The 23764-nt window shown below is 46.1% G+C and overlaps 1 protein-coding gene across 1 annotated transcript in view; it reads right to left on the reverse strand.

Annotated features, from left to right (window-relative positions):
• Window positions 1-23764, reverse strand: part of COL23A1 (collagen type XXIII alpha 1 chain) — a 197080-nt gene that overhangs the window by 43615 nt on the left and 129701 nt on the right. The window contains exons 3-5 of the mRNA XM_075441895.1: window positions 12984-13028; window positions 3588-3630; window position 3360 (exon numbers count right to left, since the gene is read on the reverse strand). Of these exons, the coding sequence (XP_075298010.1) occupies window position 3360; window positions 3588-3630; window positions 12984-13028 (89 nt within the window). The remainder of the gene's footprint in view (window positions 1-3359; window positions 3361-3587; window positions 3631-12983; window positions 13029-23764) is intronic.

The following is a 23764-nucleotide window of genomic DNA, read 5'->3' on the forward strand; positions in this document are numbered from 1 at the left end:
GTCAGCCCCTGCTGCCCCTGAAGCCACGGATGTGCACGATGCACGCTAGATCCTGGCCGTAAGCCTGCTCCGGGACGTGGGTACCAAGAGGTACGGGACCGCCCGGGTGCTGGGGAGAGGCCGGGGAGGCTGCGGTGTGGCCGAGCCAGCGGCCGGGACAGCCTGTCTGCCCAGCAGCAGCTGCTGAGCTTCAAATTTCTATTCCAGCTCCTGATTCAGCAAAGGTTTCCCCATCTCAGATCCATTAATTTCCTCGTAGGACGCAGCTCTCCCAGCTCACCCTCGAAACTTTGCTTTAGTTTGCAATGAAGCAGAAAGAAAAGCTGATGCTGCGGGAAAGACCTTCCTTAAGTTGCATACCAACACCTGCAAGATCAGCGGAATAAAAACACAAACCGTTCAGGCTATTTCACCTTTTCTGCTCTCCTCGGGGGCTTCCCGAAGGCGTTTACAGCTCGGGCTGCCATTAAACGCGCCGTGAGCTACAGCAGAGGAGCCTGCTGCAAGCCAGACGTAAGGCAGAGCCACAGGAAGGAGCTGTTAAGTATTAGCTGGTACACAAGTAGGCAGTAAAGCGTGTGTCTGGTACGGCAATGTCATCTGCTACCATAAACAGAGGTTCTGTCAGTATGCTGCGGATAGACAGGCAGATTCATACATTTCTTACGGCATGAAATAGCTCTGGCAGCACGTACAGGGGTTCTCCCTTCTCGCTAAGTGCCCCCACAGCTTTTCATGCCTCCTGCAGCACTATTGATTCATCCAGAAACAACACTGCCTTCGACAACCACCTATTTCACAAATTACAGTCTCGGGATAAAGCGTACAGCGAGATTTTTATGGAGACGTATGGCACTGGAGCACACACGGATAAATAGGAAACACTTGTAACTCCCAGCCCGCGCTCGCTGGTGAGTTCCCCAGCCAGCATGCTAATACGTAAAGTGTTTGTTAATATCTGGGACTGTAAATGTTTAATTACAGGCTGTGGTAAGTCTGTCCTTCAATTGTAGAAATTTCCTACCCAGCATGTGATTTTAATACCCTCCGAAACAGAGGTTTTATAGCACATCTGAGCGGAATACCCCTTACTCACAGACAGGACGATCAATCATCCGACAGCCACGAATCCTGTACCACAAATTCTAATAATTTCATATACACAACTAGCTTATGACAGCCAAAACATAAAATACCAGAACAACTGCTACTAGGGAACAACAGAATTGAGGATACAGTTTTAGCAGAGCGCGATGCTGTACATGGAAGATGTAATCGATTCCTTATGGCCAAAATCAAGAAACAGAAGAAACTAATAGAGTTAAATACAGTACTGCTGAAATAAAATAATATTGTGGTTCTGTGGGTTCTAGGACTTTTATTATATATTATGTTTAAAGAAGTCTCTGGCAAATGTTGCTTATGCTAAAAATGTAGGATTTTTTTTTTTTAACAAAACGAACTAAACCAGGAGTTGTCTTTTAAAGAAGGGCAAGGGGAGAGCAAAAAAAAAAAAACACACAAGTCTTGTTTGTGTTAAATCTCCCCTGTGCTCCGTTTGCAATTCAATAGTGCTGTGGGAACCAGGAAATGAAACCAACCAGAGACAAAGAAAAATTAATAGTGCACCATATGTTGCCTGTGCCGACTCACATACAACGAAAGTGAACGGAGAGCACACGTGAGGAAGAGTAAGGCGGTCGGCTGCGTGTGGGCTGAGAACAGCCTCTGAGCAGGAGCAGAGCCGAAACAGTTAAATAAATTCACTTTAAATAAGCCAAAGTACTCAAGAGGAAAACATCCCTTAAAAGATGTGTGTATATATATATACACACATATGTATATATACATATGTATATATGGAGTTTTAAACAGGCAGTATCCTCTTCATTTGTAACCTGCCACTGAGCGAGGAATTTTGGTCTTTTTTTAATACTTAAGCCAAATTGTATGAATTGCAGAGAGGGGAAAAAAACAATTAAAATAATCACCAGGCAGAAGCCCTGCGGGACCAGCTCTAGCCCCCAAAAGGGTTCCCGAGCTGCCGGCGCTCAGCCTCAGTGGATGCTCTCCGTGACCTGGGGATCTCGTCTGATGACGGCTTTGGTGAAGCCGGCGAACGGCATCGAGCTCTGGGCCGGGCGGGCCATTCGCCTCCCCACGGTGGGCCCGCAGTCAATGCCCTCGTCACCAATACTCCAAAAACCCACGGAGTCACTTTTATTGTGTGGGTTGGAGATGCTGTGCTGCAGTTTTTAATCACAGAATATTTACAGGAAAATGAATTTATTGACAAACTGCATTTCTGAACACAAACTAACCAGGAAAGTTCATTTGTTTGCATTTCTCGGGCCAGAGTCTTGGATTTATTGCTAGGGCTGAGCACAACTTTTAGAGCAAAACCATTCAGATCCCCTCGAAGAACGGTTCAGCCAAAGCTGTTAAGTCTTAAATTTTCCTGATTTACTCACTCAAAACTTAGCCAAATAATAATTTTGCTTAAGCTCCTCTTAAGTCTTTACATTAAAAAAATGAACTTGAAATAGAAACAAAAATTCCAAGGGCTGAAAGCCATTAACTGAACCCACAGGCAGCGCTGCTGATCCCAGGAGAACCAAAGCCCTGGCGCTGTGAAAGCCCCCACACTTCATGTGCATGTCCTTGTCACCTTTTGGCTTTTAAACAAATTTACAGAACTGGATATTAACTAGCCTAGGAACAATTAGCAAAGTTATTTTTCCCGAAACAATCCCTTTTCAACTCAGTGAGGCTCTATAGGAAGAGAAGGACATGAAGAAATGTCTCTGTTAGTACAATGATGGAGCAGGGAACACATGGCTGCAAACAGCCTGGGCCTCTCCTCCTCCTCCTCCTTTGGAGGAAGAAAGGTAGAAAACCAGAAGCACCTAATGCTCATAATTTCTTTTTTAACAACCCCTCAGCAACTTGGAGGGCACAAACGAAATGCTGTTTCCTCACTCCAAAACCAACAGGAGAACATCAGATTTGGACATGGTGGTGGCACAGCCAAAGGCACATCTCAACTTTCTTCCAAGGAGTTGACACATTTTCAACTTCAGCCCCCTTCGAACAACAAATTCCCCATAAATTTTCTGGTTGCATTGGTAGGAATGCTCATTATTCTCCCCAAGGCTTCAAAGAGAGAAGGAAGCAAGCTATGGCTTTCCCTCTAACCCCCCTGGGAGGCTACCAAACCCGTATTAAATGATGGAAACACAACAGATAAGAAAAGCGAGACAGAGGTTTAGAACCAATAAACCCACTAACATGTTAAAATATTAGTACAGCACTCTTTCTGCTAAATGGAAGCGGACTAAAGAACTCTTTAAAGAAAAAACTCTTTTTTACTGAATAATTTCTAGGTTTAAAATTATTGGAAGTCCCTCAGGGCAGCAAGTTAAACATTTAAAAACTTCTTTTCCGCCTCTCTATTTGTCTACAATCATGAAAAAAAAATACAGCAGCATCTGGTACCAATTTCACTTCCCGACACACCTCTACCAAAAAATGTTGTGCTTTTGCAACGACACTGAAAGGCAGGAGAGGGGGGAAGGGGAAGCCTTAACTTTGTTGATCCAACAGTAAAATCCACGATACTTACTGCAGGTCCTGGAAAAGAAAAGAAAAACAAAGAGAAAAAGTCACTTAATCACAAAGCAAAAGTATGATCTGATAAAACAGCACACAGCACGAACAGAAATCGAAATGATTTGGTACTTTCCAGTTCATTTCCAATGGGATGGCTTTCCAGACACGCTTCACGCCATCCGCATCCTCCCGTTACGGGACCGTCTCACCCATGCTGCTGGCATGCCAGCACTTCCAGGGGTGTCAAATCACTCTCCTCCCACCTTTTCCCCAGTGTGACTCTGTTCCCTCTCCCCCGGGAGAGACCTCGGGCACATCACAGGGCATTGCTTGCATTCAGGGTCTGGGGCGTAGAATCATAGAATCGCTTCAGTTGGAGGAGACCATCAAGATCATCGAGCCCAACCATTAACCTGACACTGTCAATTCCATCACTAAACCATGTTCTTCAGCACTGCATCTACACGTCTTCTGAACACCTCCAGGGCTGGTGCCTCAACCGCTTCCCTGGGCAGCCTGTCCTAGTCCTTTACAACTCTTTCAGCTAAGAAATTTTTCCTAAAATCCAATCTAAACCTTCCCTGGTGCAACTTGAGGTCATTTCCCCTTTCCTATTATCACGTGCCACTGCAGAGAGTCGCCAGCAAAAAGCAGGCGCAGCTGGAATTTTATGAGCAAAAAGTGCGTTTTCACCATGAAGCTTATTTTTCTGCACGTTATGCAAGGAGGAGCTGGAGATGTAATTGCAAAAGCCAAAGGAGTGGTGCAGTGCTAGGGGCACCTGACAAGGATGCTAGAGCTGCCACAGACCCCAGACATCGCCACCATTTGGTCCCCCATCACTCCCTGACCTCAAAACACATCACACAACCCCATGTTCCTGTGCCACCTCTGCGTGGCCCCGACTCGAGGACTTTGCTGTGCTCGGAGGCAGCTGGTGGGCTGACGCACTGTGCCTTAGAGCCAGGGCAAAAACCCGCCACATCTCCAATAGGCTTTGGGTACTGGTGTCACGGTCTGAAGCTGTGATGAATGGCAGTAAAAAAACAAAAAAAAAAAAAAAAAAAAAAATCCTGCTAATATTGCCCTCTGATGTGGGGGTCTTCACCACCTGCCACACCGATTTCTACAGCTTTCCCACTGCTCGCCCAGGCTGGTGCTAGCGGAGGTGAACGCCGAGCCCCTGGTCTATAATGCAATCCACATTTCACTCCTGTTTGCAAGGCAGCCTATAGCTCTCTATTTGGGGCTTCTTCACGCTCGATCTCCTGCCTGAGAGCCAGAAACTAATCACAGCTAAAGAAGAAAAAATGTGGGAAAACTGAAAATGGAGGACAAAAAAAAAAAATCTTTGTTAATGTTATATTATTCAATAGCATAAAACAAGAAGCATATTTCAAGCTGAATCATTTTCAAGGTATTAAAAATTTGTTTAAAAATTAAAATGTTGAAAAGTTGAATAACAAAACCCAAGAAAAGCCTAAGAAGGAGGACTGAAAGCAAGGAACGACAGGCAGCGTGTGGTGCCACAAATTAGCCCATTAACCTGCATTCGTCAGCTTCACGTGCTCAGCTCCGCACACAACCACAGCCAAGCGCCCGGCCAGCGCGGAGGGGAGGACACAACCTCCAAACCCCCTCCAGGACCAGAAGCCGATTTTCTTTAGTGCTAAAATTCACACAGGCTCTTCGTTCGCTTTCCTTGGTTTAATTTCTTATGAACACAGAAGCCGATGGCTCTAAGCCAATTTATTAACTGAGAATCATAAACCTGATTTATTAACTCACGCCCAGCTGCCCACAAAAGCCCTTCTGTAGAAAAGTCGAAGCTAAGTCTCAAATAAGAAGCGGTCAGGAAATTATTTTAATATGGGATTTCAATCATGTACCAATTATAATCTCCTTGGAATTCGTTGCCTTTTTCCTTTCCTCGGCTACTGTTTGCTCCCACCACGTGCAGGCAAGTGCTCTTTGGAAATGCTTTCACCTCAAATACAAGAATCAAATTTGGATGGGGGGGTCTGTATATGCAACGCTGGATGCTCTCTGTCCGCAGCAGCAGAGTGACACTAATCTGTGGCTGCCCTGTTGGCTGAGGGGGGCTAGATAAATCTTCATCAAGGCATCAAGTCAAGCCCACTGAACTCCTCTTTTCTCCTCCTAAGAACAACATGACTTTCTAGCATGCTGAAGATGATTTTTCCAAAAGCCTAGCCACAAGGCACTTGTTTCTTGTGGAATGAAGTCAAGTGTTTTGCAAGCCAACCATAAAGAAAGCAGTGTATCGTGTGCCAAGGGGCTGTCCCCCACCCGGCCGTCTCCTCGATGCGGGCACGTTGCACAAGAGGCACGTTTTTTTCAGAGAAATTTGCCAGTGTTTACTGCTAATAATTTTGACTTGTAAGAACCAGTTTGAGAGCTCAAAAGGAAGAGTGAAACCAGTTGGAAATTCTTATTATAATGAATCAAAGTTGGAAACAGCCTTTGTGTGTTTAAAACACCGTAACAAATTAACTTGAGGGCTTATTTCAGAAAGAAGAGGAGGAAGAAAAAATAACCTGCAAATGCACAGGTTTTGGTCTACGAATGATTTGCTACAAAGAAGGGCAACCTGCCGTGCTTCTCCGCGATCTGCAGCGTGTGTCACTGCTGTGCTGCCGGCAGTGAACACCCAGCACCCGGGTCTGCAAGGGTACGGAGATAGTTGGAAACACCAAGAGATTCCCTTAAGAACATGAACAGTTATGCTAGAAGGGCATGAAGAGAGAAACCCATTAAAAATAAATGACCCAGGTTTCCTCTTTGACTAACATTACTGTTATTTTGTATATCCAAAGACCTATTAGGTCATGATGGTATCATCCCCAGCAGCACACAAACATATGGGAAATGACGGGTCACAGTCATTTGTTTCCAAGTATTTTTGCAGTTTGGGAATTTCGGGGACAAGCTACCATTTCTGTTTAATTGGTGAATCATCTATCATCCAAGCCTTCCTGCCATGACAGGAGCAAGCACTGCCAGGCAGGGGAAACAAAACCAGCCAGACCTTTCCAGCAGCTCAGGAGGAGTCAGAGGGGACTTTGCTGCTGCCCTTAATGGGCAAAGGACCCGTCCCCAAGGCAGCACACACACACAAACATCTCTGTGGCCACCTGAAGACATAAAAAATGATAATTTAAAACAGCATACATACATATATATACATATAAATATCTGTATTAAAACATATGTATGTGTATTTATACACACACAAAGTATGTATATACATACACACGGAGTTATTAATCCAGGATGCTATAAGGGGAGTAACGCAGTCACGGGCAACAAAGAAGGAGGACAACCGCTACAGTCGTAAGAAGTCAGAGAGATTGGCTCTACATCACTCTGAAAAAGAGCATTTGTCACTGCCTGCTGACCCCCAGCAATTCCTGTCTGTGCCTCAGCACAGGTGGGCACGGGGAATACGCTCTCCCAGCAGAGAGACTTGATCTTGACAGCAGGCGTGGGACAGATTAGATTTTTCCTAAAGTTCAGCAGTAGCCAAAGAAATCCTTGGGTATGAGGGTATCAAGAGAAAGACAGGGAGCACTGAAAATCCCCAAAGTTCTGCATGATTTACCCACCTGTACACACACACGTGCTTACTGAATAACGACCGCTGTATATTTACACTTGTCTATGCAGCCACATGGCCAAGGGGTTTGAAAAGGTCTTAATGGTTAAAATACAGGGTTTAAGTATGTGTAGGGCTGGGAGACAAATAATGTTTCCCTGCATAGAACGTGCTTTGCTTTTTTTTTTTTTTTTAAAAAAAAAGAAGAGCTTTAGATTCTTCCCTGTTCCAAATCAGGATATTTCTCTAAACAGAATAAGAAATAGAAGATGTAAGAAAATGTATGAATCCCACCCCCAAAGAAATACTTCGAATCAAAACTTCGTTAGAAGTTGAAATTAAAGAAACAGTTGTAGCATAATGTAAATTTGGAAACAAAATGTCATGGGGGGTGGGCACCAGACCGCTTTATCCCATTTCGGCAATTCCAAAACATTTTCCCTACACATGTTTGTGAATTGGAAAAATTTTGTAAATGAAACTTTTACTGCCAGAAACAGAAGTTTTGCCAAGTCAGCATTTTCCAACAAAATAACACTTCATCAAAAAAATACCTGCAAGGGCCCTTTTGCACCTACGATGACCAAGGTTTATTCCCTTCTGCTGAAGCTGTGCACAGGCGATGCGAACAGGCACCACCCAACGCTGCAGCTATCAGCTTTGGGTGTTTATGCCCAGAACCAGCTCTTGCTTCAGGTGAGGAGAGCAGAGACGTACTCAGAGACTTCCCAGACTTAACATTTCGGGTGTATTTTCTCCCTGGTTGTTCCCAAGGTTCAGATCAGTTTTTGGATCAATCTTCAAGCCAGGGGCAGAAAGCAGCATGCCGCTACGAGAGTCCCGAGCATCATCTACACTGCCCTAGTGAGGCCTCATCTGGAGTACTCTGCCCAGTTCTGGGCTCCCCACTTCAAGAAAGATGAAGAGCTACTGGAGAGAGTCCAGCGGAGGGCTACGAGGATGGTGAGGGGACTGGAGCATCTCCCCTACGAGGAGAGGCTGAGGGAGCCGGGTTTGTTCAGCCTGAAGAAGAGAAGGCTGCGAGGGGACCTAATAAATGCTTACAAATATCTTCAGGGTGGGTGTCAGGAGGATGGGGCCAAGCTCTTTTCAGTGGTGCCCAGAGACAGGACAAGGGGCAACAGACATAAACTGAAGCAGAGGAAATTCCGTCTGAACATGAGGAAGAACTTCTTCCCTCTGAGGGTGACGGAGCACTGGCACAGGCTGCCCAGGGAGGTTGTGGAGTCTCCTTCTCTGGAGATATTCAAGACCCGCCTGGACGTGGTCCTGTGCAGCCTACTGTAGGTGACCCTGCTTTGGCAGGAGGGTTGGACTAGATGACCCACAGAGGTCCCTTCCAACCCCTACCATTCTGTGATTCTGTGTGATTCTGTGATTCCGTGATCTCCCACCACGTTGTTGCGCAGAGACTTTGAACCAATACTTAAACTGAGTAAATTCCCAAGTCCTGGATCTTCTTCACTCATCCTTCAGGAACACCAAGGTATGGATCAATCTTTAGGAAAATAAACGTAAAGCCCGGGAGGGCTGCGCGGCCATACCCCACCCTGCTCACGCAGCACCAGCTGACAGCAAGAAGGGAAGCAAAACCTCCCAGGTCCCCTGCTAAAAACCCGTGTTATTTCACACACACTCACTAAAACAGTTGAACTGCGTCCTCACTGGGACATATCACGTTAAAACAATAAGCTAACATGACATTAAACATGATTTTGCCTTTGGCATGGAAAGGGAACTGTATCTGAGACGAGCAGGCTGGCTGTCAGGACCGACCACAACAGCTAGTGCTGCAAAGCCTTGCTTCCACCTCACGCTCAGAGGAAGCTGCAAATCCCACGTAAGGTTGCATTAAAATGTGGTTTTCTTTTTATACACCAATTATTTCTGTGGGCGGGTGCACGCGGGTCTTCAAGCCTGCGCTTGCTTTCCAGCTGCACAAGAAACTGCTGATGCTCCTGTGTGGGAGTAAGGATGATGGGACCTGTGTGTTGGTCCTGGCAGGGTGGGATGGAGCTCAGGAGATGCTGGACCGAACTGGGCAGCCAAAGGGCCAGCTCAGGAGAGACACCTCCCCAAGATGACCGCTGGTGTGAATTTCCTGGCCTCGTGGTAGCAACAGCAGAATAAATTGTTTTTTAAAAGTAACCTCTTCCGCACTCGGGTGGCTGTCACCGCAGTGACTCCAGTTCACAAACTGAAGCAGAGGAAGTTCCAGCTGAACACGAGGAAGAACTTCTTCACTCTGAGGGTGATGGAGCCCTGGCCCAGGCTGCCCAGGGAGGTTGTGGAGTCTCCTTCTCTGGAGATATTCAAGACCCGCCTGGACGCGGTGCTGTGCAGCCTGCTCTAGGTGACCCTGCTTCAGCAGGGGGGTTGGACTAGATGACCCATAGAGGTCCCTTCCAACCCCTGCCGTGCTGGGATTCCATCTCTGTCACCAGCTCCAGGACACGGGTGCTGTTCCCTGGCTGGAGCCGCAGAGGCAATTCCCACAAGGGCCAGGTGACAGCCATAGTAAATAAAATGGGTCGGATGGAGTTGTTTGACTCCTTTACTCCTCAGTTTGTTGAGCTGGGCTGACAGCAGCAGAAATGCTCCCCCAGGTACCTGGCCTTGTATTTGAGGTCAGGGAAGAGATGACAGTGGGGACGACCATGCCACCATGGGAAGCGTGAGCTACTGCCGGAGATGCGAAGCCCGAGGAAAGGCTGGGGTTCAGCACAGCCCCCCTGCCCGCAGGCTCCCCGGGATGGAGGAAACTTGTTGCATTTGTGCCTCTCTACAACAAAACACACCGAGCCGAGCCCCGAGGCAGGGTCCCGGCGGGACTCGCCGCCTGCCCTTGGCAGCTCCCCAGGGGGGAATAAGGCGGCAGCAATGTTGGTTCACCCCCACATTTTTGGCAAGTGCTTTTTGAAGCATGAGCAGCCAGGCTTGTCCCACTTCCCAACACTTCAAGTAGTTAATTTTTTTCCTAGAAATTGTTTAAAATTATTCTTTTGCAGCGTGGTGTCTTTCTATGGTAGAGAGCAGTTGTCTCAGTGGGCTCTCAGATGATGAATTCTGAGTTTAGAAAAATAGAGCTGCTGGATTTTTTTTTTTTTTAATTATTTGAATCCATCACAAAAAAAAGTAAAATTCAGTCTTGGTTTAAATCAACAAGAGGGTACAATTGAAAAGGGACAGAATGATCTCTTTGCAGTTTCTCTGGTTCTTTCTGAGAGATACAGAATCACAGAATGGTTTGGGTTGGAGGAGACCTTACAGACCATCCAGTTCCACCCCCCTGCCATGAGCAGGGACCCCTTCCACGAGCAGGGACCCCTTCCACCAGCCTAGGGTGCTCCCAGCCCCGTCCAGCCTGGCCTTGAGCCCTGCCAGGGAGGGGGCAGCCACAGCTTCTCTGGGCAGCCTGGGCCAGGGCCTCACCACCCTCAGAGTAAGTTTTGATATAAATCAGAAAAAGATTTTCAGCGTGGCCATTTCAAAAATTGCCAGAAAAAACGTTCCCCTTGGCAGGGCGGAGAGCAGCGCTGCGCCTGCTGGCTCTACAGCCACGTTTGGCTGGGGGCTGTAAAGCTGTAACCACGCAGGGCCCCTGGGGATGGACGCTATCGTGCTATGCAAACAAAGTTTTATTCCCATTTATCAGCTGTGGCAAGGGAACAAGGACATGGTTTATGTGTGGTCAGGTTCTCAAACAAATATAGAAATATATATTCCAGCTACCTGTGAAAACAAACATCTGGCAGCTCGGCCAAAAGCAATATACAGAGGGATGTCCGCTCTCCGCGTTTCTATCTGCAGTGCAGCAGAGCGTTCCAAGCAGGCTGTGCTGCATTAAACGGATTTAAGAGGTGCACCCCATCGAGGGTGTCTGTGCAAGGGCTGGTGTGCACGTGGGTGCCTGCTGCCGCCGTCCTTCTGCTTCAGAAGAAGAAATCCATTCGAGCATCCACCGCCACGCATGGCCTACGGATCTCCCTTCCCCAACAGTATCTCACTCTCCTCGATCTTCCTCCACAATCACAGAAAAGTTCAAAGAAGATCATAAGTTGTTATTAATGATTGATTTTTTTTTTCTTTTACAGTGCTTGTTTTCCTGCTGGTCCTGCACTGATTCCCTGGCAGCGTTCTGCTTCGTCAGAGGGATGCTCAAGAGGCGCTTGCAGAGATGCCGCAGCGCGAGGGCAAACCTCGCTTTTCAGAAGCGCTTGCGTGAAACAGGGAGAAGGGGAGTGAAGAGCCAGGGTATGCTCAAGCTCAGCGCTACCTCCCAGATCTTCACATGGGCTAGAGACACATCTGGGACACCGTCTACATAAACACCTGCGTATAAAAACCAGCTTCATCGGCTGACCTCACCAGCTGCCCTGGGCTGAATGCTGTACTCCACAAAGAGCTTTAAGGAGCACCGCGACATTTAAAAAACAACAAACAAAAAAACAATCCAAGCTACCTGGTGGCTCTTCACTCCTACAGCCCAACTGCTAGGAAAACGGGGTTCAATGAAGCCAGCTAGGGTCCATCACCACCCCCACAAGTGCAGTACCCACTCCCTGGCCATGAGTAATCCCTGGTTCAGGAGCAAAAATAACTCAGAAAACACAGGACATACCACAAAATACCATGGATGGAAGAGAGAAGGGAAATGCCTGCCTGCCTGCCTTCCACGGAGATCCATCCACAGTCTGCAGCACAAACCCCTGATTTCCTTTCCCCAGAGCTAAAAAAATCCTTTAAAATATTGACGATCAGAAAGTTATGCTGCCCTCTTTGCAAACCCAGCCGTGTATTTGCTATAGCAACAGGCAGCAGAGAACAGCCTCCTCACCACACAAAATTCTACCCGGTCCCCATTCATTCACTCATCATTCGAGAACCTAAGAGCTGAGGTGTGCAAAATTTCATCTGCTGCTTTCCGACACGCAGAGGCAGTTGTGAACTGTGCGGCTTTCTAGGCACATTCCCTGTCTGTTTTCCTTAGAAAGAGCAATGCCAACCACATCCCTCCCTTCTCCAGCAGCACTTCAGACCTAACAGCAGAATGTAAACAGCACTTCTCCCCAGCTGAAAGGGGGTCGGTGCTTTCCCATTCCACAAGACGGAGAAGAAAAACCCAACCACCAGATACCAAAATGACAGCAGCATATAATTAGAGCAAACAGTTAGCTCAAATAAAACTTCCCAACAAGGCTAGGTCTGCGGTTTCACCCGGTCCAAGAGCACGCTGAGAGCTCAGGGGATGTGCCCAAGGCTGGTGGCTACAATTTGCCTATCCCCAACCCAGGAATGCAGACACCATCCACCACACGCAAGGGACCAGCCAGGCAACATATGGACACGTTCACATGCAGGGAACAAGCCAGTGCCCACCTCCCATCTAGCACAACTCCGGGGCTTCTATATTTTTGTGCTAATTCACAGTCCCACTGCACTGTTGGATGGGTTAACAACAGGTCTGAATGCTACAAGGGAAAAATGGAAGGAATGATAAAATACGCAACACCACCAGGTGTTTTGAGTTTTGGTTTTGTTAGATTTGGAGGCTTGGTTTAGTTTTGGGAGGTCTTTTTGTGTTTTGGTTCATTTTTTTGTTTTTATAAAAACCTTCATATCCAGCACGCAGGGATACGGGAAGCCCCTGTTCCGCAGCCCATTAGATGCAGGTGACCGGCATTCGTTATCGAAAGGTTCCCATCCAGCCCAATGACACCCGCGGGGCGATGCTTACCGGGTTCTCCGCGCCGGCCGGGCTTCCCTCGCCTCCCCGGAGGGCCTGCAGAAAGCAGAGAGCAGAGGGTTAGCGATGCCCCATGGGCAGCGAGTTCAGGTGGGGACCCGCCACACATTCTTCCCCTCGGATCCAGACCAGCTCACGTCTTCCCCCCTTTCCCAACCAGCGAGAAAACAGCAGGCGGCATATCTTAAATAACACTTTTATCACAAAATCTATTGTTTTGGTGAAAAGCCAGGCTCCTAGGCAAGCTGGGAAGCAGGTTTTGAAGTTCTTGGTGTTGCCCACGTGGTAGAGGGAACCAGGTTTTGAATACTCCAAAATTCTGGAAAAAACTTTGCAAAGCGGTTGGCGGTCCTGCGCACTCCATGCACGCTGCAGATGGCTGTTACAGTCTTGCAAATCACAATATTTAATGTATTAAAATGAGGAACAGAAACCTTTTACTACTAATCATTACACAAGTCAGAAGTAGTTTTTGTGTGGGCTGCTAACACAGCCTAGATCTGACCGTACATCTACTATTTTAAGCCCAGGTTTCAGATATAAAACACTTGCTTATTGTCCTCCCCTTCTGGGCAGCAATAGCTAAGTGATGGATAAAATACCTTAAATGACAAAATACCCTTAAATCAAGGAAAAAAAGGCACTTCAACAATAACCAGATGCAGAACACTGCTCCAGCACACGTTGAGCGTCCAGGTCCCTGACAGAGCCGTGATGCCGTGTCCTTCGGGCCGTTCGCTGACGTGTTGCAGGCTCTCGGCTGGAGCAAGGCTACCCTGCCCGGGAGCTGGCAGCACCCACGCTCCCAGCTTTGCCAGATGGGGACAAAAAGCCACTTTTGTAGCCTTCTGCAGCAGGTCAGCCAGCTCCAGGGGAGCGTTTGCTGGGTGACAGCAATGTTAACAACAAAAAGCAAGACTTTAACTTCTAGCTGTGAAACTATACTGCTCCTGCTCCTTCCTGCTGCCTTTTTTTTAGCTTTAAGGGAAAAGGACGATAAACAAAGATCATTAAATACTTCCACCTTCCTATCGAGATTTCCTTCTCCATAAACATCTCTGTGCCCAAATGTGTCACTGCATCTCCAGTCAGGGCCGGGAGTTTTTCTCTTTAAAGTTCAGATAAGCCGCATAGCGCTGCCTCTCCCCAGCCCGTCTGCGCGTCCCCAGCAGGCACCCGGCCCTTGCAGGCAGGCAGCAGCCGGAGCTCAAGCCCCACTCGCTCCTCTCGCCATGGGAATGGCAACTGTGGGGGTTACTCACAAGGGCTTGGTAGAGAACATCTATCAGAGCTCCCTAAGCAACGTGCTTGCTAAAGAAAAATAATTAAAATGCATATTTTCAGCCTCCTTAATTCTTGAAGCCAGGTAGATGATTATACCATATTACACCCAGGAGGAACATTTGCTCCCTCCAGCCTGAATTCAGGTTGCTCTGGAGGGAACCACGACGCTGATAAAACATCTTTTCCAACCTCGGAGACCAGACGCGACCGAGCAACTAAAGCCAATCTACCTACACCACTCTCTTGGTAACTGTGGTGGTCAAAGCCCCGGGGCAGAGCCTGAGCCTCAGCGGGCTGCAGCCTCCCCGTGCACCCAGCACTTCCCTGCGGTGCGAGGGGCTGTGTTAAACACAGCCTTGCTTAATCCTTCGATGTCTTTTGATAGACTGCTCCTGGATGCATTTAATCTAGGGTGACTCGGGAACGATTTTATTTTACCTCTTCTGCTAGCAGTGATGAGAAAGCCCAGGGTTTCTTAGGGAGGAGGAGATGTCCTAACGAAGCTGTAGGAGAGGGAGGCTAAGTTTTTAAATAAGTGACTAATGAGTTGGTAGCAATGCTTTTAGGCAATTTAGAGGAGGGCTGATACTGAAAGGCGAATGCACAGAGCTCCCACATAAAGCTCAGGTTGAAGCCTTGCAACTAAGAATGTGAGAAACCTTTGAGAAACCAAAGATGCTTTTTAGAAATAAATTTAATACTGATTTTTGTGTTTGTTAAAATTTAAGGGATTCCTTAATAAGTCACGCCAAAAAAGAAAAATTTACTATTGCATACACTGGAACAGATTGCCCAAAAAGTTGGTAGATGCCCCATCCTTGGAAACATTCAAGGTCAGGCTAGACGGGGCTCTGAGCAACCTGATCCAGTTGAAGATGTCCCTGCTTATGGCAGGGGGGTTGGACTACATGGCCTTTAGAGGCCCCTTCCAACCCAAACCCTTCTATGATTCTGTGATCCTGTAGTTCTTTCCCTACAGTCTTCAAGGAAATCTGTAAGATGGGTGCAGCACATGGAATTCTGAGTATGGCGTGATTGTGACAACTGTGAGATAAACCAAAGAGAGAGAAAAAGAATAAAAATCCATTCTCATTCATTTTACTTGCTGTTTTTAGCTGAAAGCAATTTGGTAAAAAAAAAAAAATAGTACTTTGGAAACAATATCTGGAGTCCTGCTGTCATTTAATAGCTGAATATGGAAACGTCTCCGAGGAGAGAAAATTTTAGAGGGGATTAAAAGGAAGAACACCACACCCAGTATCCAGTTTGGACAAGACTTGCAAGTCGCAGCCCTGTGACGCACATGTGGGTGAGCGGAAGGACAGACACTTCATGGGTCCCCGTGGTGAGAGGACAGCACGCAGGAGTAACCCAGGAGCTGGTAACGCCGTCTGCAACCTCGTCCTGTGTAGATGTGATTAAGCCCATGGTCTGTACGATTAGAGATGGTTATTTCAGCAATTTCTAGCCTATGCTGGGGGGTGAGCTATGGATACTGTAAAGTGAGTCCATATTACACCTCTCGTTTCCAACCCCTTTAAGAGACTACAAAGGAAATTAAGGAGGCCTGGGAATTTGAAGATAAATGCTCACTGCAAACTGTTACCTAATGACTCCATCTCTTAAGACCTCGCAGTGATGCTTGTTCAATATAATTAAGATTTATGTTGCATTAACGTCAGTTGGGTAATAGCTGAGCCTTTTCCTCCAACCATGCCAGCTCTGCTGTATCAGTTCTAGGAGTTCTTTATTTACATTGTTATGAAAGACACTTTTGGAGCGGAGAACGAATACAAAGCATAAACCAGGCTATTTTTAAACAACTTGTCACGTTCAAGTTAAACAGCCTTAATCCACGGGATAATATGCGTTTTCTGACAACACCGTAAGCTTTCCAGTGAGATGATGGATTTAGTAACACAAAGAGAAAAGGCAGAGAATGAAATATCTTGCTGTTTGGAAACATTACGAGGAAGAGCTGAGGGGTGCATCTAAAGAATAGCTACTCAGAAACAAGGTAAAAAGTTCACAGTAAATAGACTCTATTGACTTGGCTGTTCTGCTGGGTAGCAGCCACTTCTGTCACCTACTGTGGGCGAGTAAATGAAATATTACAAATCAACATCACTTCACAGCTCACAGAAAATATCATCAAGAGCCAAAACCTTGATCACAGTGGAGCTGAATTACTCTTGCTTGAACTAATTTACCCGGTGCAAATTGGGTAACAGCAAATCGGGCTGCTCAATGAACTCTGTAATCCATCAGTACCAGGAAAACAGGTCTGCGGTGCTACACGTGCTTAACATCTTTTTACCCCTGGTAATTAACCCAAATCTGGTTCTTGACCCACATTCCCAGGCTCGGGAGGCTATACTGCTGCCTCCTGTCTCTTCAACTTTATGGACAAATTGCTGCCTGCCTTGCTGTTGGGCATAATAAGGTAAATCAATGTTCATCAAGGATAAAGTGAGTTTGAAATGCCAGCAAGAAGAGCCCGATACCACAGCCCAGCAAAACCTCGCTGAAGATAGCTGGTGCTTTCTAAATGTGAAGCCAGTGATGCACATTTTTACCCACGAACTTGTGGCACCAGGCTTGTGCTATCTTTTCACTTACATTTCTCCTACACATCACCCTTTTGCCACCTAGAACCTACACACAGAAATATTAAGTATAAATCTGTGCCCGTCTCTTTCTTTGAGCCATGTGCTGCTGGAGCTCTCAGGGACCTTTTTTTTGGGTACGTTGATACAAAGAAGTAGTTGGGAACGACATTCAGGTAAAAACCTTGGCCAAGTGAAATGCAGACCTATCTCACTGGATACCTTTAAATCAGGGGATTTCCCCCCCCCCCCCCCCCTTGCAGGCATGACACAGTGAGCTGATCACGTTGGGGACTCAGTCATAAATGTTGAGCTTACTTTTAGGGTCTTATTTTCTAGATGAACTCGTATCTAACTCATACTCTCATGGGAGTTTTACACCGTTTTGGAGGGTCCACCCACTCACGTGCTTGCACTTCATTTTTTTTTTTTTTTTTGTAAGCTTGCAAAGATTTCAGTTCTGTTTCCCATTCTTCCCTTTTGGCATTTTTCAAGTTGCCTTCAATATATCGGTGTTTTTTCAGTTAAAAATGCATCAACCGGAAGAATAGCTTGAACAAATTGGTTACTTCAGTCACTCTCAGAAAAGTGGATTTTTTTTTTTTTTTCTTTCTTCATATGGCTTCACTTAGAAGGAAGGAGAACCTCGCAGCAGTGTACCGCGGGGTCTGAGATGGAGCACGAGGAAACCGCAGTCCCCGTCAAGCTGGCCGTTCCCGCACAAAAGCCAATTTACTTGCTTGTTCCCTGGGGCAAAGGTTTCTGGTTCATGGGCAGCAGTCAGATTCTGTGATGCTTGCTCAGCTGATACTCATCAGGTATTCAAGTCAGGCTGCGGGCTCCGAGACCGCAGATCTAAGATTAAACAGTTTTGGGTCACAACACTTTGCGTGAACCTTTCTGGCTTTGGATTCCAACGGACCCAAAGATTCAAAGCAAATACCAGATGCAGATTGGAAACACGCAGCACCTACAGTCTACAGAAGTTTTCCAAATAAAACGAAAAAATAATACCTAGATTCATTTCGAGTTTGGCCCAAGTGCCCCAAAAGCTCTCCGAAATCCTGGGCTGTGTTTTATGTTAGTAGAAAAGCCACCCAGAGAGCAACCTCTGGTTGTCAGCTGAGGAAAGCTCCTTGCATTTCAATAGCTGATCCAGTTGTTTCAAGATACAGAATAAACAAATTGTTTTCCTTCTTATAACTCCGCGCAGCCTTTCTGAGCAGGGATGTACACAAGCATCCTCCTCGCAATGTGTCGGGGAGCTGTGTCCAGCCTCGGGGAAGAAAACCCCTGCTCCAGGAGCCAAACTGCAATATTGCTGTTCTTAATGGAATAATGAAGGGGCAGCATTTAAGGTATATTTTGGCTAAAGCATCTCAGGACCTCAGCACTAAAGATTTATGCCCTCAAACTCTCCTTTAACTACAGCTGAGCTAAAAGGAGGGGTATCCCGTGAGAGGATGGGATGGGGCGCACAGTCTTAAACTCTCCCAACAAGACGCAGCAGAGCAAATCCGAGTCCCAAATCTAACGTTCACCAGCACCAACAGAACCTGCACACAAGGTGTATTACCACGAGATGACACAGCGTTTCAAGAGCAGAGACAAATTTAGGGTGTTGAAGCGTTTTTCTTAATTGTAGCCCCTCTTCCCCTGGGTGGATGCTTGTAGCAAAAGAACAAAAAAAATACTCAAGCTCATTCAAAGAACGAAATGATCTGCTGAAATCAAAGCGCTGTTTATGCTCCATTTAAAACAACTGCGATAGTGCCGCTCACTCAGTCCTCTGGATTTCCCCCCCTCCACACCCTTAAATCATTTACTCTTTTTTTCCCCACACCCTGAGACAGTTTCTTCAAACAGTCAAGTGCATACAGCTCTTTTGTTTAGTCACCAGGGCACAAAGATAAACTGAATTTGAGATATAAATTAAGAAGTGACTGGAATAAAGCCACAACTGCACTTACATCAAACATGGGATTTTTTTTCACTCTTGTTATGGCTGCTCTTACTCCGGCCATTTCCAGATAATAACGCTGGCACAGCTGCAGCGCAGGGCAGGAGCAGATGTACGCAGTATACGCCTCTATTTTTAAAACAGGAGGATGCATATTTTGGCAGCTGCGGGGGCTGCTCTATGCCAGGTAGAAAGGTTTTTATGGGGGGATTTCAGTTTCTCACATCTGCACCGACACAGCTGCTTCAGTACAAGTCCTGGACAGAGATGGGAACTCTGAAAGCCTTTCAGAAAGTAAGAAACCAGGCACAGACAGGCACATGTATTCCGTTCCGTGTTTCATCATGAGAACAGTGACCCTCTCTGTCCATCAGACCCATTTGCTCCCACTCACTTAAAACAGCTAGAAAGGTGAAAAAAAAACAACATAAGCAAGTCACAGCCTCTTCTTTTCAGAGACTTACTGGTTAGGTAAGTCAGGCACAGTTTTATCAATGTGAAGCTGGAAAATGAACGCAGACTCCTTTTTCTGCTACGGATACAAGCTAGAAAACCATGCAGGGATAGAGCTGGGGAACATGAGTGATGCCAAAGTCACACTGGAGCCCACCAGTAGCATTTGACTGAAATTCATCACCCTGACAGTATCTCCAGTGCTAGGTAACTTCAAGCATCACTGCCTAGAACAGATGAGCAAATGGACACCCTCAAGGTCTGCTTGCTCCGAAAGCATTTGTAAATCAGGCTTTTTCCTGCTCAAATAGTTGCTAACACAAAGTCACCTCCGGGAAGAAGCAAGAAGGCACCAGCGACCAAGCTGCATGGAATCACTCGGCGGATGGCGATGAGCGTTGCTCTGCTCGAGTCACTAAATGTGCCCCCATGAAACACCAGCCTGCCTGGAAACACCAGGAGCACACACACGTATCAGGAGCGGCTCTACAGCTCCAGATAGTTCTGCATTTCTTGCAGAAATGAGATAATTTTCTTTTTGCCAAGGACTGCAAGACACTTCTATCAGGTAAGCAAGATAGTGAAGTGCTTATTGCTTCCTCTGCTTTTCAGTTACAATCTCCCCTTTGAACAAGTTTGGCATGTTGGATTACAAAATCTGTCGTGAAACATTCACATCTGACACAAAGCACTTGTGCTTTGATGAATTGCATTTTTGGAGCATGGAAGTACTCAAAGCTAATGCATATTATCTACAATGGAATTAGCCATTCCAGAGTCAGTATCCCACAGAGGAAAAAACACCCACAACAACAAAAACCCCACCTTTGTCATTTTCAATATTCAACACACAAAAACTGCGAGAGAAGAGAAACCAGCAAGTCAAGACTTTGAGCAGCTGAATAATGTGGTTTCTTGTACATCCAGAAAAGATCCCGGTAAGTACAGAGCAGTGTATACATTAGGGACTCTAAGCAAACAACCACATATTTTGTATTTCAGTGTTGCACGAACACATTTGTGGACACAGTCCATGGTTAATGCCCATTTTGGCAGGATTTTCCACCCTCTTTGTTTCGCAGCTTCCTAAAAAGGAGAGCGCAAGCTGCCATGTGCAAGCCATAAAGCATCTGAGGGACGAGGCCAAGCCCATCCTAAGACCAAGCCCACAGCGATCACGCTAAGATCACCAACAGATTTCGCTTCCATGTTACAAATCAAGTTCTACATAAAAATCAAAGTTTTCCTGTTTCAAAACTCATCCAACACTGCACTATTCCATGTCACAATTTCAGCATCTTTAAATAAGCTGTTAAATTCTTCCTCCTGTGGTCTTCAAAAGAAACATTTCTATTCTGTTTAATCCTCTCTTCCCCCTAAGTTTTCTGCATGCAGAAGGCATTTCCTCCACCTGTTTAAAAACGACATTGTTTTCTACACATTGCCCCACAAGTGACATCATCTTCATATGGAGAGAAGATCAGGAATAGCCTGTCAAACAAACACGAAGCCAGCTTCTGGAGCTGTTTCTATTTCCATTATCTGCATTAACCCTGGACCGGAGCTCCAAGACGCCGTACGCTCCAAAAGACAGAGCAAAAGCACATCTGACTGAAACAAAACCCACACAGCAAAATCCCTTCTGTGTGGGTTATATACGGAGAGAAAGTGCCACAGCTGGGGATATTTTCTTCTATACCATGGTCCCAGCAAGCTACCACCAGCACACGCACGTCCCAGCAGATGCTGCAGACCCAGGGAAACCAGAGAACACAACATCGGGGACTGAAGTTTTGCTCTGAATTGACTACAGCAGCCATTCGGTGCTTGTGTGCTCCTGGCCAAGTTCAGCATAAACAAACAACGACGACTGATTTTGAAAACTTCAGTGGTATTATGGTGGTTTAGCTTCCAAAAGCCTGCAGTCTCCAGTAACCCAACCAAGCCATGAGCAGCAAGCTAGCATTGGTGAAGCCTCTTAAACCATATGTAAAGGCTGTACAAACCCAAAAAATTATTAGTATAAATTTATCACGACTGCAGTATCACACAAATAAACATCTATAAACTATGAATATTAACAATTGTTTCAAAACTATTTTACCCAATATAAAACATCGCATGAAACTACCACGGCACCTTCAACAGAGTGAACTGATGGAAGACGGACGCAGCTGATCCTCCTTCCAAACAGCCCAAACGAAACTGCTGGGTGAATTCATACCGCCCTTCACTACCTGACAAGAAGTCCACCTAAGCAAGCAGATCATCTGCCAGCAGCCAGTCGCCAACACAAGAGAAAAAAGAGAAAGCCCTCTCTTGCATAGGGAGCGACCCTTCCCTTGGCACGGGTGTTTAAGGGGCTCCTGGAGCAGGGAGGGGACATACGGTTTCAGGACACCGCATCTCACCCAGAGCCACATGCGATCGAGAAGCAGGAAAGTGTGCAGTGAGCTCTGAAGCCAGGCGGTCATGGCTGACGGTTTCGGGAGAGGATTTTGCGAGATGAACGACGCTGCAGCACAGCCCAGTGCGGCAGATGATTACTGACTGCGTGTTATTGAATTTACTGTTTGTGCCAGTTGTAACACCCACAAGACAGATGATCTTTTTGACAATGTAATTTAAAGGAGACGTGATTCAGCCATCGGGAAACTGCGCTCTCCCAGTAACTATGTCAGTGGCACATCACCTGGAGAGGCACTCTGAGCAATGCTGTCAAAATGCCACTCAGCGCATTGGAAAGGGCTAGTATTACCATTATTGTGACCTTGCAGAGATTGAGATTTGTCTGAGGATGGCGGCAACAGATGCAAAACGATGCTATTCACTGCCAGGAAAAAGTCTTCTAAGTGGACACTGGTGGGATGGAAGAGGAACCAGAAGAAACACAGGTAAAAGCACCATGTGAATTGAGAGGATGATTTAACATATTCAGGAGACAGACCAGGTAACTTCAGGAATTTTTCCCATTTTCTCTGGACACAAATTTTTATACTGTGCTTATCCCATCAATGCATCTAAGTTCTTAAATACAGCAGTTATGTTTTTAGGTAGAAAAAAGCTCAGTAACAATGTAAACCTCAAAACACAATATGATATGCTTCACTTGTCATCATTTTTAGTTTCTATGAAAATAAACAATTCTTAGAACAAGCATGTAAATTCTCTGCTTAGCCCTGTAATGAATAAGGCCGGGGTGGTTCTGAGATTTGCCCGTGGCGCTGGGTACCAGCTAAGGCTGTCACCATCACGGGAGAGCACACGACATTGCTTGGCCAATGGGTTTTTCTCCTCCCTTCGGCTAATACATCTGCAACAAGTCTTACAGGAACTTCAGTTCTAACTGTACACTCACAGCAGAATTCCAGTTCTTTGGAAGTTAAATCCTTTTGTGAAAGGGCAAGTGCACAGTTGTGTATTTGAGAGATACAGCCCGTGCCTAACAGGGTTGTAGGAAATATTCTGCCTTTTCCGTAGCTAGGGAAGTTCCCTTCTTGGTACTTTGACCTTTCTTTCCCAAAGTATGAAAATCAAATTTAAACAGCACCAGACCATAATGTTTTGTAGGTTTTTTTAAACATTCCCTCCATCCTCCCAATAACTTTCAAGTGTGGTGTATGGAGAAGCAACAGCACAACTGAAAAACTAACTGCCCCGCATATACTAGCTTCTGGTTACCTCCTGCATTTAGGAGTATCCAAAGTCCTTAGCAACCTATACAGAAGTCATTTGGGGGTATCTGCCTTGTCCCAAATAATGCTATTCCCTGAGGACTGAGGAAGCTTTGATGTCAAAAGGCTAAATCACGGCCAATGCTCCACCAAAGCTCAGGTCTGGAATGAGGTCTCCAGTTCAGGCCATGGTGGTCTCACAGTCAGCCCTCGGGAAGAGATTTCTCATGGCAGGAGGGTGTCCCAGGGAAAGCCAGGAGAACAGCTGGTGAAGAGCACAGCAAACGTAAGAGAAAAAGAACAAGAGAAGAAGATGTCAGGAAAAAAGAGCAATTAATCAAAAGACAATTACACTAATGGCCAAAAAGAGTCTTCAGGTATAAGAAAATATACCCGTACATCATGCTGGACTAGCCTTGCAAGGAGGTATTTTTCTATCTGAGATATATCCCGGAGGACTGGAGGTGAGAAGTAGAGTCTCAGCCTTGCAGAGGCTTCCCACATCAGGGTTGAAAATATAATGGAAAAAAATGCCAAAAAAAAAAAAAAAAAAAAAGAGTCAAATAAAATTATTTCACTCCCAGAGCAGCAGAAACAATGTACTTTGTTCTCACAAATTGGGACCAGGTAGGTTGGCACAAGGTCTTTGGCAAAGAAAGAATTTAGCCTTAAATTTGAGACCAGAGCAATAGCATTAGATCACTTACTCAGACTTAAGTTGTGAGCAGCTGTTTGGCTTTTATTTCACACAAAAGCTTACACTGTAAAAGGAATTCCTGGCCCATATTCAAATGC

This window comes from Opisthocomus hoazin, chromosome 22, assembly GCF_030867145.1.
Source record: "Opisthocomus hoazin isolate bOpiHoa1 chromosome 22, bOpiHoa1.hap1, whole genome shotgun sequence".
Taxonomy (NCBI): Eukaryota; Metazoa; Chordata; class Aves; order Opisthocomiformes; family Opisthocomidae; genus Opisthocomus; species Opisthocomus hoazin.